This window comes from Saccoglossus kowalevskii, chromosome 13 (genome assembly GCF_978046115.1).
Source record: "Saccoglossus kowalevskii chromosome 13, keSacKowa6.1, whole genome shotgun sequence".
Classification (NCBI taxonomy): domain Eukaryota; kingdom Metazoa; phylum Hemichordata; class Enteropneusta; family Harrimaniidae; genus Saccoglossus; species Saccoglossus kowalevskii.
In genome coordinates, this window is record NC_140653.1 from 25064412 (window position 1) to 25080380 (window position 15969).

The 15969-nt window shown below is 35.5% G+C and overlaps 1 protein-coding gene across 1 annotated transcript; it reads left to right on the forward strand.

Moving 5' to 3' along the window:
* The first annotated feature begins 7302 nt into the window (after positions 1 to 7302).
* On the forward strand, positions 7303 to 15969 carry LOC100376469 (uncharacterized). The gene is made up of 6 exons (XM_002734529.3): positions 7303 to 7446; positions 10188 to 10396; positions 13019 to 13136; positions 13845 to 14285; positions 14613 to 14746; positions 15372 to 15969. The coding sequence occupies exons 1-6, from the start codon at positions 7386 to 7388 to the stop codon at positions 15387 to 15389; spliced, it is 981 nt and encodes a 326-aa protein (XP_002734575.1). The 5' UTR covers positions 7303 to 7385; the 3' UTR covers positions 15390 to 15969.

A 15969-nucleotide genomic window follows, 5' to 3' on the forward strand; every position in this document is an offset into this window, starting at 1 on the left:
GCATGTCATTCATATTTATTCATTTCCAAGAAAACATGATAATCTAAAAAGCAGACATTCCATGTGAACACATTATTAGTACCTGTTTGGACGCAGTCCTAAAACAGGGACTTATGGATCTTTGTGCGTCCATGTTCCTGGACCTATATCTTAGACATGCCTGGACCTATTACATCCAAACTTCACACATACATAATATTATACATATGCTCCCCTGATTCATGATGGCCGAATGGCAGCCATTTTCTTACTGAAAAATCATCAAAATCAAGCATTTCTCGGCTGTTTACAGATGGATTTTGTTCAAACTTGGTATATACATTAGACATTATTGGACCTTGATGCAAATCATTTTGTTTTTCAGATAAGATTTAAAATGGCCGGCTGGATGCCATTTTGTTTTAATAAATGTGGTTCTAGTGCCATATCTCTGACTTGCTTTGGCTGATTATGTTCAAATTTTAAATATTCATTATACATCATGTCATAGATGTACAGATATATTGGTTTGACGATCTTATTCAAAATGGCCGAATGGTGACCATTTTTGTGCTAAAAAAAATCACCAAATACCAAGCATTTCTGGATGGATTTCGTTCAGACTTAGTACATACATTAGACATTACGGGTTCCAGATGCAAGTCATTTTATTTTCCACATCGGATTCAAAATGGCTGACTGGTGGCCATATTGTTTTAATAAATGGGCTTCTAGAGCCATATCTCTGACATGCTGTGACTGATTATGTTCAAATTTTATACATTCATTATACCGGTACATCATGTTATAGATATATACATGTTTTCAAAATGTCTGATTTTGTTTTAATTAATGCTGTTCCAGAGCAGTATCTCAATATGGAAAAGTACTCGTTTGACAAATGTCAATCATTTTATGTTAAACAATCATCATAATCATATTCCTGACATGGTTATATTCCAGCTATATCACTATAAACAAAAGTATATATCTTAAATTCGATAACTAACGGGGACTGCATCATGCATGGGTTGTTCCATGGATAAATTATACTAATATTCAAAATCCTCCCATTTTTCATGACGGTCACATGTAGCGCTCATAACACTACGTATTATATTTAAGCATTGAATACAATTTTGGGAAGCTATGGAATTTTCTGCCTTATTTGGAACCAATTGTTCAACCATTCAAAAAATACATTTTTGATAAATTTTTAAATTATCTGTCACCTAATTTCTATTGAAAACCTGCTCTTCGAGCATGAGGTTGTGTATCTAAAAATTGCAACCATTTGTAAAATATCAGTAGCTTTACATGATTGAAATGAAACAACCTAGGAGTTGTGGTTGTATTATAAACTTGTAAATCACATTAGACGTAACACAGTTTGGGCTTGTCGTGCTTTGTCAGGTGACTGCTATAAAAATAAACAACTGTAAAATGAATTATAATTTCTCAGAAATGATCAAACTACGGAATGACGAGAAGCCAAAGTATATATATAATATGCGTTACATTTGACAGAAAACAGACCCATCATATTCTTGTCCCTAACATTAAAGCAAAACGAAAGTTTATTGCTGCTACACACAATGTTTTTAATGTATTAGAATGTTATAGAATTATGCCTTAGATGGGCAAGGAGTATTTATAAGCGAGTACAAAATCTAAGTTACTATCTTACGATATTGGAATAAAAGCGGATAAAATAGGCGTAAAAGTTAAGCATCTGAAAACTGTATATTCTCCGTTCTCAATACATGTATATAGATATTGTGGTAAAATATTGATCTCCCAACAAACACGTACCATGGAATTATTTAAATATATCAAGGCATTGATTTTTGTAAAGGTGGAAATTCCCATGGCCTGCCATTGCTTGATGAGCTAATACGTCGCATATACTAAAAACAGACGATTCCACCTGAATGTAGAATGTTGCATAATATGTAACATCACGCAGATAGAGAGTAAACAAGTTGCGATCAGTGAGAAAATGTCAAACATGCATAGCTGGGGGGTCTTTATTAAGTACGTAGACAATTTATTAATATGTTAAAAGCATAATATAAAGCCCAAAAATACTTATGCAAGGTCGACCATTTAATTTATCCGAACAAAAAAAAAGAACTTTCTTTGTTGCACAAAGGTCAAACCAATTATTATGGTAATCTGTGGTTCAATGTTTTGCAATGTCATTTACATATTTTCGTGGAATTTAATATCTATTCATAGCCGATTGTACATACAATAGTGGTATGGTGCCACCACGATAAAACGTTGTCATTTAACGATGTTGGTCATCCGTGCCCAATCGCGGCCATCGCATAAAGATCGACGCAACGCCATATATTCAAGAATATTCCTTCTTTCCTAAGCATTCCATATTTTATATCCCAGACATTGGATAAAAATATACAATCGTAAATGCGAGGCGCCCAAGCGGTCTGTCATTTATGTTTTGAAATAGACATTTCCATGGGTCAAAGGTTCTCTTTTTGAAGGTTTTAGGAATCAAAGCACTATAAAAAGTGGGTTTTTCTTGAAAGTAGGTTTGGAGGGGCGAGATTTTGAGAAATCTGGCCCGGGCATTTTTTATTTTATAAAAACCTGTTGCCTCGCTTACCTGTATATAAATAATACAACTGCCCCCCCCCCGAGCCCAGAGCGCATATCTTGCCTCCGCACCATGCGTTGCAAAATCACGAGAATAACCTGTGAGATTTTGCAGTGGAGGTCAATTTTGAAACAACAACCCCTCCCACGTACACATGGCTATGTCGCCTAGTTCAATAAGACGTGGAAGTCAGTGCTTTCAAACGAAATAACTGAACGTTTGAATTGAAAGACCGAACTTTTGTTTAATGACATTTTCGCGGCATTATTTATACAAAAATATACCCCGAGTTTCAATGGTCAATCCCTGATAGAATAAATATAGATGCGCGTATCTGTGCGACGTGAAAATCAAAACGGTCAGCAAAGAAAAGCGCGTCTCATGGTACGTAATATATTCGTGCTTCACATTCAAACTGCTCAGCTAAATACGTCCACGCAACCAAATAATTATTAACATTATTCGGGAGCGTTTACAAAATAATCAATAAGACATTGATAAAACCCAGAGTGTAAAAGGGTGTGCTATGTGATATGATATAGTGATTATTCTCGATCAAAATGCGATGGTCGCAATTGGTCATGGATTGTTGTTCTGAGTATGTTATTATGTTATAAATATGCATTATGTTATAAAGTCGTAAATGGTTGCAACGTCGTTTTCTCAATCCGTATGACGATCACAAATAATATATTTACCAACGCCATTCTAAAGCAACAAATAAATACATGCAGATAATAAGACATTCATCTTCTGAAGAAGTTGTGTCACTAAAATGAATAAATAATTCAACAATTCAACAACAACAACAACAACAACAACAACAACAACAACAACAACAACAACAACAGCAGCAACAACAACTATCTTGATTTATATTTCGGCTTAATGGTGGTTGCCATGACATCTACTGATAAAGGTTAAATGATGAGGCCAGATGACAGGACTGTTTGAGATCAGTCGACACATTCTTATGAGCTTGCGATTTCAAGCTTATGCGGTACCTTGGTCGTAGTCCAGAACTAATGATGTATATTAATGTCAACTGTGGAATGTTATTGCAAGACCATTAGCGCCTATAAATATAAACTGACGTTGACACTATGATAGTGGTTTTCCTAATATAGTGACGATTAATAAATTGTATTATGATGTGTAAAACTTTCGTGTGATTAGCTGTTTGTTTAGAGGCAACGCCTGAAAGTCTCTTATACTCTATTGTAATTGGCTAATGGTTGACAAGTTAATACAGTGATTTGAAGCTGTCTCCAGAGGAGAGCTCAAGTCAGTCGAAGAATCGAAGGTGACACGAATTGAGCTTCTGTGTGTTTTTGTGAGTCCAACGTGGAGAACAATCGAATCTCGGTTACCTAAGTGAAAGGTTTCGAAACATCAACAATACCTATCACACAACAACAACAGCAGCAAAAAAAACAAAAAAAAAAAACAAAAAAAAAAAAACAGTATTCATCATAATAAGTAATTCTTGACAATTTATGACTTTTGTGATAACAAAATGAAATAAATAAAAACATATTTTAATAGTAATTAGGGAGTGTTAAGGATCTCGATAATACATGACAATATTTGTATTCATTGGAACATTTTACACACATTTGCCTTATGTTCCTAAATAATGTCACAGTATTCTATTGCTACACCGATCATATGGTTCACTTAGGACGGCAATGACGTATGGAGTGTGATTGTACGTGTACTCATGACTCATCCAACAGTACGTGTAATGTCGCTATTGTTAAAGAATTAGGTAAGCTATGCAAATTTAATTTTCCTGGAAATAAATTTAAAAAAAACACTGTCTCATTCCTTTAAAAAAGGGTGAAAATACTATTGTTATCCGAATATGCATCATTAATGTATTGTGTGGTATAATTGCTAGACAAGTACACACAGACAGGTGTTGAGTATTAATATGACAGCTATTTGACCAAACTGGGAACATATCAGCATATGATGTTAAACCAAGGAACACAGGAACATATAGAACTATATAAGTGCATTGGTCATGGGACTAGTGCAATTTGTTATCTTTCAGCCCATGGTATTGCTAACTCTGATAAAAGAAGATCTGAATAGAAGTAAAGACTCATGACTTAAGCATACTTCCGGAGACGTGTACCTATTAGACCGGTATTGAAGATAAGCTCTCAGCTCATGTATACGGAGTAGCCTCGCACAGGTATCTCTCGTATTCATGTCACAATATATTGGCACTGTAGTGCGGCTTATTCTTTCAGTGGACTCGGACTTTCAACACCTTGTTATGGTCCCAGACTACATGTAACCACCGTATTTAAAGCAGACTAATAAGTTATACCACAGCGTAGAGTAGGGTGGGATACAAGTAATGGATTACAGATTATGTCTTTGTAAAGGTCGTGATATTTGTTTTCTTGTCTACGTGCACAAGGTACGTAATGCCTGGTACCAGCAGCTGTACTTCCTTAAAACTGGTATTCAACATACAGTCGTCGATTCAATGCACTCCATCATCACAATTACAAGCTGAAAACATAAATATCTCACCGATAGTAGAAATACGCCCAAATTGTAACCAACAATCAATAATATGCATTTAAATGAGTCGACTATATATTTTCACTAGCCATATTAAATCACTGATACCTGACAAAAAGCACGTTTGACGGTTAATGGTTGGATAACCCTTTTATTTCACTACTCATTCACTACGATTACGAAGTCCAAAGTTCGTCGTTTTGAAATGAGTTCATGTAGGTCTTTAATAATAGTGATGACAACTGTTTTATGTACTTCCAGTTAATCAGCATCTCTATTTACATTAAATCATATGTTCGTGTGCCATTCCTGCATTATTGCCAGAGCACCCCCCACCCCAGTTGGTGACGACGACGGTTCAAAAAATACGAAATTCCCCAAGATCCACCGCTCCCCCTTCGCCTCACTATTACAGGTTAGTGAGTGTCCAACTCCAAGTTCTTTCTCCACCTCAGTAACCAACTATTTCCCATCAATTTAGTACTCGGAAACATGACTCTTGTTCCTAATATGCATGACTTGTCAGTGACTTATTAGGGTGACTTATTAGGGTGACTTATTAGGGTGACTTATTAGCCATCAACCACTTCTATAACAAACCATCAAGGGTGCCAAGTGTGCATCACGGACAACTTGACACAGTTTTGTATCAACATCAAAGATATACTGTAACATTTGACCACACATCACTTCAGTAAATCATCAACACACACAATATATAATAATAACAGTGGGCTAAGTCATGACCCTTGGATACTATATGACGACGACTATATACTGAGGCTACAGATAAGGTGGGGGTATTTAGATAAGCAGTATGGATATATTTTCGAACACATAGCGTGGGAAACAATATATATGTTATTTCGAATAATACCAGAAATTATACATGAATTTAGCTACACGTGACATATAAATATCGAGAACAGAATATAAAACCATTCATCAGTTTGCATGCCAATTAATGGTTTTTATATTCGGTGCTTACATAACAATGACAAACTATTTTATCTTTACCGTGGTGGTGCAGACACTAGTATTTCTATCCATAGAATGATGAGTTACGTGTTTTATGCATAAAATCCAATCAATGCAATAAACTGCGTTTAATGCCTATATATGACTATATCATTCACACACAAAAACGAGTATCATTTAGACGGAAGTGAATCGAATATTATGCATTCGACTTTCTGTAAAATAAGTGTTATTTATTATAAACAGAATTAACTTTGAAGACGAATATACGCGCGTAAGATAGTATCGGTACAATTGAATATGAAATTGCAAACAATGTAGAACATATTTGCTGATCACGACATCACTTGAAGTAAAACACAGTGGTCCCATTTGGGTATTTAAAAAATATTGTAGCATCGACCTTCATCGATTTTGTAGGACGGTGGGAATTTATTCATATAGGTGCAATTAAATATACAACTACAATGATTTGGCTACCTTTTACAGGTCAATATCAAATATTTTTGCATAGCTGGAATGAGTAAATACATGGTTAATGTACCTGGCGTATCAAATACTAGTAATACAATATTCCATACTATTGTTTTTCAGTTATGAACCAGGCAATAGCGGTCACATGGTCATTCGATAATATTGTTATTGGCTTTCGCAGCCTATTTATTTTTTCTGACTGTTGAAGGCCTTTAATGTCGTTACATTTGGTACACTTACGTGAATGCAAACAATAAAATAAATTAAAAAAAAACAATAAAAAATACTTCATTGATAACAATAGACTGACTACATCGAAAAGGTGTGGTGGCGTAAGCGACATTGTCATTCAGAGCCTGATTTGCATTACTAAGGCCATTGGCGTCCTAACTTATTGTAGTTGCAGAAAATAATCTCGAGTTGTGAATTACTCATAAATCGAGATCTCCATGACAAAAAGATGCAGCACTGAATGCCCCGCAGTCAAAACATATATTTCCACTTATTATGGGACAAAGCTTCTATGGGTTTGGTATGTATAAAAAAAATATACCGATGTTGAAATTATTGATATGTTATATATCTGTTAAGTTGGGGGGGGGGGGTTAACAATGACATAAACTCTGCACGAACTGTGTAGATTATTGTGAAAATGCGAAGCTCGGTCATTGCACTACAGTTATCCCATGGTACATTGCGATATCAAATATGGCCGTTAATACAGTTTGCTCATGTCACTGACCTGCGGTTCAACTAAAGCACCATTATCGCATTCTATGTCAAGAATCGACGCGCCATGTGGGTGACGAATATCATCACAATATACGTGTACCTAGTGAGCTTAACATCAGTAACAGGTAGGAGTGGTTCAATGCTAGTCTTTGATCCACGGTGTTGTCTAAGTGGGCAGCCTATGATTAAAAGGAAAATCGACCACCTGACAACTCCATGAATCTAGGACTATCACCAGCGAAACACATGCGAACTAATACACTGTAACATGCCGCTCGCCCCTTTTGAAAACCATTGAAGCTGCAACGAGTAATAGCTTATAACTGTCAGATTATTATTATTATTATTATTATTATTATTATTATTATTATTAGTAGTAGTAGTAGTAGTAGTAGTAGTAGTAGTAAAGTCTTAGTTTTGCTCAGTACCTTTCCACAATTTTTCACATCGATTTCGTAGAATGCACCGTGCGAACGGTTTCTTTTTAATTTCTGCCTGCTAATTCAGCAATTCCTTTGTGATGGTTCACTGCTTCTCGGGGCCTCTTGAAACAGTTAATTATAGCTGTCAAAGTCTGGCCGCCATTGGGGGTGGTTGTGCGAGACATTTCTCCTTTTAATGTATGATTTTTTATTTTCCGTTTTTTTTTATTTAATAGCTGCACTAGTATTCATTTTAATTCTTTGTGCTACGCTGACGTCACGATGAAAAAATGTGTATTGTGGCTAATTTCTTGCTTTCTGAAATATAAATAATAAATGTATGTGCATTTCTATGAAGAATGATGTCATTTCGTTTCCATTACATTATTTTATACAAGGGAAGCTGGGCAGTCACATTTTACTGCCGTCGACACTCAACTACCGAAGTGTACACCGGGGGGGGGGGGGGTCACTATATATGCTGTAACTACCCCATATGCGTTCCAAATTTAGCGGGAAAGCGGGCCCGCGCGAGAAGCAAATAGGCCCCTTATAAACTGCTAATGTCTGCAATAGGCCCCCAGAAATAAACTCACAGGGCTGCTGCGCCCGCTGTAGGCCCCTCTTGCAACAACCACTACCATACACCGCCCGAGGCCCCGAATTGGCGGACCCATAGCCCCGACCAGGCCGCAAATGTCCACCTGAACTTTCCCACCGGGACATTCCCGCCATAACACACGTAATATAAATTAAACTGTATTCAGTGAAAATGGGTTTTATACGCACAATATTTACAAAATTTTGCTGAAAATAATATTTAAGCAATAAACCACCGCCGCGGCCGGAGACGAAACTTGAGCAGTATTTTTATTTATTTATTTGTAATTAGGAGCTGCAGTACAATTATTGGAAAAAGCACATACTATATAAATAAAAAGAAATTTTTGAACTTAAAGTAAATACAGGAAATAAATCTAATCTACACAATTAATCTCTTCTATAATTCATGACATCAATAAGAAATCTTTTCACAACTCCATCAATATATTTACCTTTCAGTCGTGTATTTAACACCCTAAAACATTTACCGAAAACAAGGGGATTTTAATTAGTAAACGGTTCGTTTCGCTAATTAAAGATAATCAGAAATCTTCAATTACGCGGCGAAACGAGGGTCTTACAGGTACAATAATCACAACTATCGGACGAAACGAGCAGTATTTTTACCTTCCAGTCGTGTATAAAACTTCATAAAGCAATTATTTATTCATAATAAAAATCCCGTTATTTTCGACAAATGTTTCATGGTGTTAAATACACGACGGAAAGGTATATACGGTTTCGTTTCGTTTCGTCACCCCCCCCCCCGAGTCATCCACACTTTCGAAACTCCTTTCGCGCCTCGGCCTCATTCGCATTCAGCTCCTGCGTTTTTCTGGGTTTTCTACCCTGTATTCATGCCAAAGTCACTCGGAGCTGAACATAAAATTGCGTAATGGTATCTGATGGAATAAGAATCCTGACAAAATTGTGTGTATTGTGTTTTATACTATCAAATAAATGATCATATTCATACCCATGTCAATAGTTCTCATCTTTCTTCATCAAACAACGAATGACAACAGGAGTTGCATACACAGTAACTTGTTTGAGTTGATCACGCTCCACTTGAGTGCAAAAAGAAGAATCCTTGGCAATAGGGGGTAGGATGTTCTCAATATATGTCTGAAATAAGGGGTCTATTATTTTTTTTTTTAGCAAGAACGCACATGGTGTAAGGTTTTAATATTGAGTGACCCCCTGGGAGTGTACATCTCCAGCTGAGCGGAATATTCACTTTACCAACGTATTTCGACGACGAACATAGAATATAAACATAATATACATGTGTAAAGTAAATTATAGTAGAATGCATATAACTTCGAAAAAAACAATAACAGCTATACTTACAACTTTTGATTGATTTTCGTCGTGAAACAGTACGAGTTAGTGACCCATTGACCTAACCTATTCATCAACCACTATTGGCACTGTACAAATTCAGCATTCGTATTGCCAAATGGAATAGTTCACTATGGACATTTCTGCGCCGAATTCAGTACGTGTTCTTTATCAGTTCTTTTTTAGGCGAATGTTCCAAGAACATACAACACGCATTATAATCGTAACGTCGGTATAGGATTATTTTCATGCATGTGCATTTCATTATCGCGTATTCTTTTGAGAACGTATAGGGAAATGTTAACTTATTTAAATTATATAACACTAAATTATGATGAAGTACCTTAGTCTAATTTGTGACTTTTTTGCTGACACAACGAAGAACAAGTTCAAAGAATATTATGCCATACCAAGTTCTTAGGGTCAGTGTTAGTTAATGCATAATTTTAAAATATAAGCAGAATTTATAACCAAATTTTACTTTATTAAATTATATACAGTATTTATGCAAACGTGGAATCACGGTCCCTCTGATGTCCAGAAACATGAAGGTGATAATGTTACACTAGAATGTCAACTTGATGGCGAGGTAGCTGAAGGACTTGAACCGAGATGGGAGAGGAGATTACCCGGCGAAACAGTTCCAATTGTTATAGCCACTAAGCGTGATGGTTGTGATCTTGATAACTGTGAATATCTTATTGATAATGTGAGTACGGTAATGTTTTTCTGTTAACTGCTTTTTAATCTGTGTATTGTTGAATATCTTTGGAATTTCGACAGCCATTTCACACCCACCATAGCTGAATAAATTAGAGATACTCGTATGGGATACTTACATGAATTTTATCAACATATGTTTGATTACTAAATTTTGTATCTCGACGCCATTAAAAAATCATAAAACGTGATTGATAAGTTTGCTAAGAATGTTTTACTGTAATAAACCTGATGAATTTACAACGCAAACACATTAAAAAAGATATACCACGTCATATGTTTTCCGTTCATTTGGTCAGCGGAGATACGTAATGTAAATCATCATATAACACGACGCGACTCGACCAGCTATCTACCAAACGACGTGCCACTGTTTTCACAAACATGGTTAGTAACCGTTGCTAGTAATCGTGTTTGCATACTCATTGCAGATAAACTAGCTTAACATATTTCCAGAAGCCATGTTTCTACTCAGCAAATAATACAATCACCGGGTCGAATACCCTTCACATTCAAAAAATAGTTGTCTAAGCATCGTCATACGTGTGTATAGTATAAGCACGAACAGATTATTTGACATTCAAATAAACAGTAATTAACGCAATAAAATGTCCACACTGATTTTTATGAATGTATAGACCGAGTAGAAAACTAAAGATGCTGAATTGTTCGAGTTACGGACCTCGAGTTACGAATACGTTGAGTTACAGAAATGACCGCGCCCATATTTTTGAAACCACGCGCCCTTTTGTGAAATCACGCCCAAATTGTTACTCGATGTTCAGTTAACAGTTAACAGAAATTCGAGTTACGGGCAATATACATTTTGGTTTTTGTTGAACGTTCACATTCAGTAACTCGAACTTTGAATAACAGTTAAGCAAACTTCGATTTACGACCAACATGTGTTTTCGTTTTGTTTACCTTTTGTTTACCTTTATTTTGGAACTCGAACTTTAATCAAAAGTTATTCAAACTTTGAGTTGGTAATTCGATATTTAATTAACAGTTAATCAAAGTTCGAGTTACGGTAACGTAGATTTTTGTTATTGTTCAAACATCCACATAGCATCTTTCATTTTTGATTAGCGATAAGCCTGCTTGTTTCAACTTTTGGGCTTCATTCGTAACTCGGTGTTCGTAACTCGGTGTTCGTAACTCGGTGTTCGTAACTCGGTGTTCGTAACTCAATGTTTGTAACTCGGTGTTCGTAACTCGGTGTTCGTAACTCGGTGTTCGTAACTCAATGTTTGTAACTCGGTGTTCGTAACTCGGTGTTCGTAACTCGGTGTTCGTAACTCGAACAATTCAGCATCTTAGAAAACAGCTTTTCCTAATTGTCCTAAATTTCGGGTTGTGTGTTGTTATACCGCACGCGTGTTACGTAACTCATTTTGTATAGAAGGGCGTATCATAGTACTACATATTGCATTCAACCACACATCACCTACTTAGCTAGCACACTTCACACTTCTCGTCAATCTGGAAATCGCTAGTTCTATTCCGGGGTACCAGTGCTCAACAAATTTCCTATTTTTAAATGGAAGGGGGATTATGGGAGAAAAAAAATCGTCCTGGAACACAGTCCGTTTCTAATAAACTGGTATTGTCGATAACAAAGAAACTAATAAACGGAGACTGTTTTGGACAAAAATGAGTCCTTTTCCAGAAAATACGGACAAAAGATACGAAACAAAAACTGTTCGATATTAAAGATTAGCGGTTATTACTATCATTTATAACCATGGCTATCGCAACACTTTGCATATCTCAAGTTGTAAATTTCCAGCTTCAGACATCTGTATTTCATGTTCTTAAATAAATGATTTACTGACTCAAGCTATATATTTCCAGGTATTGACGATATATTTTATGTCATTGCTCTACCCGCACTATAGATTTAAAGACTTAGCATTCTTGCGTTAGATGTTTTTTGTTTTGATATAATGATATCTGGCTCACGAATTCTCCACGCCACGCACAGTTATAGAAATTAACATCAGTGCATGGACGGTTAAATCTGGAAATTTACAGCGTGGACTGTGTAACCAAATTTGTTCTCTGAAGATAGGAATTCTCCAGTATTCTTGTTTCAGACCTATACACTAAATACTAGTATTATGCACATGAGGAACGGCCAGGGTCTAAGGATCTCCGAGCTTTATTTCTACAATATAACGTACGTCGGAGTATTAAGATTCATTATGCTACCGCCCTCTAGGATTACAATCACATAATAAATTCTTATTGAACTAATCACTGACACTTTCGTTGACACTAATAGTATATGATTCATTCAAACATATATCAACCACGACCCAAGAGAGTCACTTCCCGGAATCTATATGTCCATCTTTAAGTTATTAATGACGAACAGTTGCACGAAGAGTTATACTGTAATTTGATTAGGTTCTCACAGGGTCTACAACTCGCTTTAAACTACCGTTTAGATGAAATCTGCTGACGGCATATACTTCTATGTCAAAAAATGGCATCAACTTACGCTAATTGTAATTGTATTTACATAAAATAATCAAACGGCGTATGTTTATAGAGCGACAACACGCGTCATTTGAACTCATCAAAACACCATATAATTAATATTTTGTAGACCATCAACACGTATTATTTAGTATTGACTGATGTGAAGCTGGAAGACCAAGGCGAATACTGGTGCTCTGTATTGAATCTAGACCCGCAATATCTTAAGGCGAATTTGGGTGTGTGGGGTAAGTAAATAGTCTGTATATGCTATTTATTTGTTTTTGATTTCTGTGTATTTTATTAAACATATGCAAAAAATAATATTGAAATAAAGCATGTTTGTCCCAGAAGCCGGACTATATAGAGAGTCAAGTATATCTTGCCCATTTTTTCTTAGATATTAGTAGCTTGCATAGTTTATAATATGCCTCCAATAAACATGAAGTGTGTTTCCAGTGCACTGAATGTGTATACAAGACGCTGTTATTGTATATTGTAAACACAGGTTGGTTAGGGTGGCGTGGCATAGTACGGCGCAGTGTGCTGTAGTGTGGTGCGTTGGAGTGGCGTGACTTTGCACATATTATTTAAAGTCAAAGAAAAAAAAAACGTTCAATGGATTATAGTAATATACTACATATTTCGCACTGTGCAAGGAGAACATTATATAACATAAGTCACCTGTATATAGTGTTGGTTTTTTCACACACTATTTCTTGTGTTCTTCTGCATAATCACCCGTTAATGTGGAAAACCACATGATTTCAAATCAGGGACGCGCATTATTTCAGGATATATTTATATTGAGGAAAAATCTTCAAACGTTACATTTTTACTGCTACAGTTGGTGTCAAAAATTGCCATAATCGGGTGATTCACCAAGACTATTCCAATCTTTGAGAGACTAGTATCAAACAAATCAGGTCTCAAGGTATTTCTTCCATCTGTTGTAGTTCTACCTTCTGAAGTGTCGATTGACCATGAGGAGACTGTAATTACACTAGAAATGCCCAAATCGTGTGAAAGCATAATAGTTAACAGGACATGTGTTGTTGATGATGTCGCCCCAGAAGCATCCCTAACGTGGACGTATAACATATCGTCTGATGTACGATCAACAATAGAAGGCGAGCTGGACTATGACTTTGAGTCCGGTACCGTTGATGACATTTCACCAAGCGTAAATTACAACGTTGAGGTAGTAAGGCAGTCAAAGGAGACAAATGGTCGATATAAAAGCAAGAGCACACTTATAGTGACGTTCACAGCTGCCGGGGATGGAAAACTAGAAGAAAACTTGAGAATAGATGTCAAATGCAAATCGAAGCAAGTGGCTCTAGTTGGACCTGATGGTGAGAGACAAAGCAAACCAATACAAGTTTCGGTTGTTGAATGTAAGTTCTTCAAATACACTATTATACCAATTTGGCCATATCCCTCAAGTAGCAATGGATAGGCACTTCAAGAACTTCAAAATCTTAAACTGTGCAGAACAAAGTACATACGAGCTCCTCGTAGCACTATTTTTATTTTGGTGGTAATTTTAAATATAGGTATTGAACTACCATTTTGAAAGGTCAGAAAAAAATGCTTGTATAGTTAATATTTAATTTACAGTAACCCTTAGACATAAGATATTGACTCCACATGCAAGAAATGGTATAATTAATTATTTAAATGTTTTTTCCCAATTACTAATAATTGTTACTGTTTTGTTATAGCTGTAGATTCGGATAGTGGAGCAGGAAATAACGCCATCGTTGTAATCCTGGGTGTTCTTTTTGCCATTTCGTTAGCTGGTAATGTTGTAGGAATTATTTTATATAAACGTCTGCAGAATAGACCCTTTAAACATGTGAGTATATATCTATTTAATGAATAACTATCTTTCAGTCTAGAAGAACATATGTAGAGTGACGTATTGTTAGTTGCATCTCACGACAATGCATGCTAATATTATTACATACACAACTACTTTGAACAAGACAATTTATCTATATGTTGACAAATTCTGGACCAGCAGTATACAATCTGAAAAGTGATTGGTTTAACAAGTACATCTATCTCGTTGTAAGAAACGTGATTAGTAGTTTTAGATTTGTTCTATGAAACATTGAAATTGTCTTATACGCATGTGCACATTTTTGCTTTATCGTAATTTCGTTTCTGTCCACATTATGACATTTATTTATATTTGTTTATATTTATACTTCGTCCATATTTCATTTTTTAGCTTTGATATCCTTAATTATTTTATAAAAACTTGACATTTATAACGATTTTTGGCCAAATGAATATCTGTTTTTATTAGCTAAATTTCTTGATAAAAAATTGGGAAATTATTTTGTGAATGTTGATAAAAGTTGACTGTGGCACTTAGTGGGCTAATTGACAGTTGATTAATAGTTGAAGAACATATCTGCTTCCACAAAATTAAAACTTTGCCAACATAGTTTCACTTTCTTCTGTTGCAATTACAGGCTCCTGTACAACTTTAATTGTTCGAGGGAACTGTCCAATCGAGAATCTGCTTGGCACCTTCCTGCTCATTATCATACATGATGTTATACTCATCATTCGGGTTGAACAACTAGTCAGCAGGATTCATATCTCTTGGTCAAATCGTACACAGTATTTAAGTTTCAACCGTTTAAACTCATGTATGTAAGGCTTAAAATCTTATCCATAACACTCTGTCATGTGTAGATAATGTGTAGAATAGTCTATTATAATGTACTAGCTGGAAAATATCTGTTTTTGTTTATTATGTAGAAAATATCTTTTCTGATATTTTGCTGTATTCTGTGCAACATATCTAGTAACCTTTAGTTGAGCTAGTTTGCTTGTCTTGCCCGAATATGTAGTAGTGGTAGAAATTTACAAGCGATTATATTGTAAATATTAATCTAGTATTCATTTCACATTTACATTTTTTTTAGTTTTTTTGGCGAATTCACTAGGTGTAAATTTGTCAGTAAAACAATGAGATCCAACTAAAATACATGTTCATGTTGATTTAATTTTGGAGGATTTAATTTTATCAGTGAAAATAAAACCAACTGTAAATAATAAATTGAA

What these genes read in the sequence shown, in the direction of transcription:
- LOC100376469 (XM_002734529.3), top strand. Translation starts at nt 7,386, where the DNA reads ATGTGGGTGACGAATATCATCACAATATACGTGTACCTAGTGAGCTTA. An exon ending in GAGCTTAACATCAGTAACAG is followed by an intron (nt 7,447 to 10,187) that starts GTAGGAGTGGTT and finishes AATTATATACAG; the next exon opens with TATTTATGCAAACGTGGAAT. An exon ending in GTGAATATCTTATTGATAAT is followed by an intron (nt 10,397 to 13,018) that starts GTGAGTACGGTA and finishes AATATTTTGTAG; the next exon opens with ACCATCAACACGTATTATTT.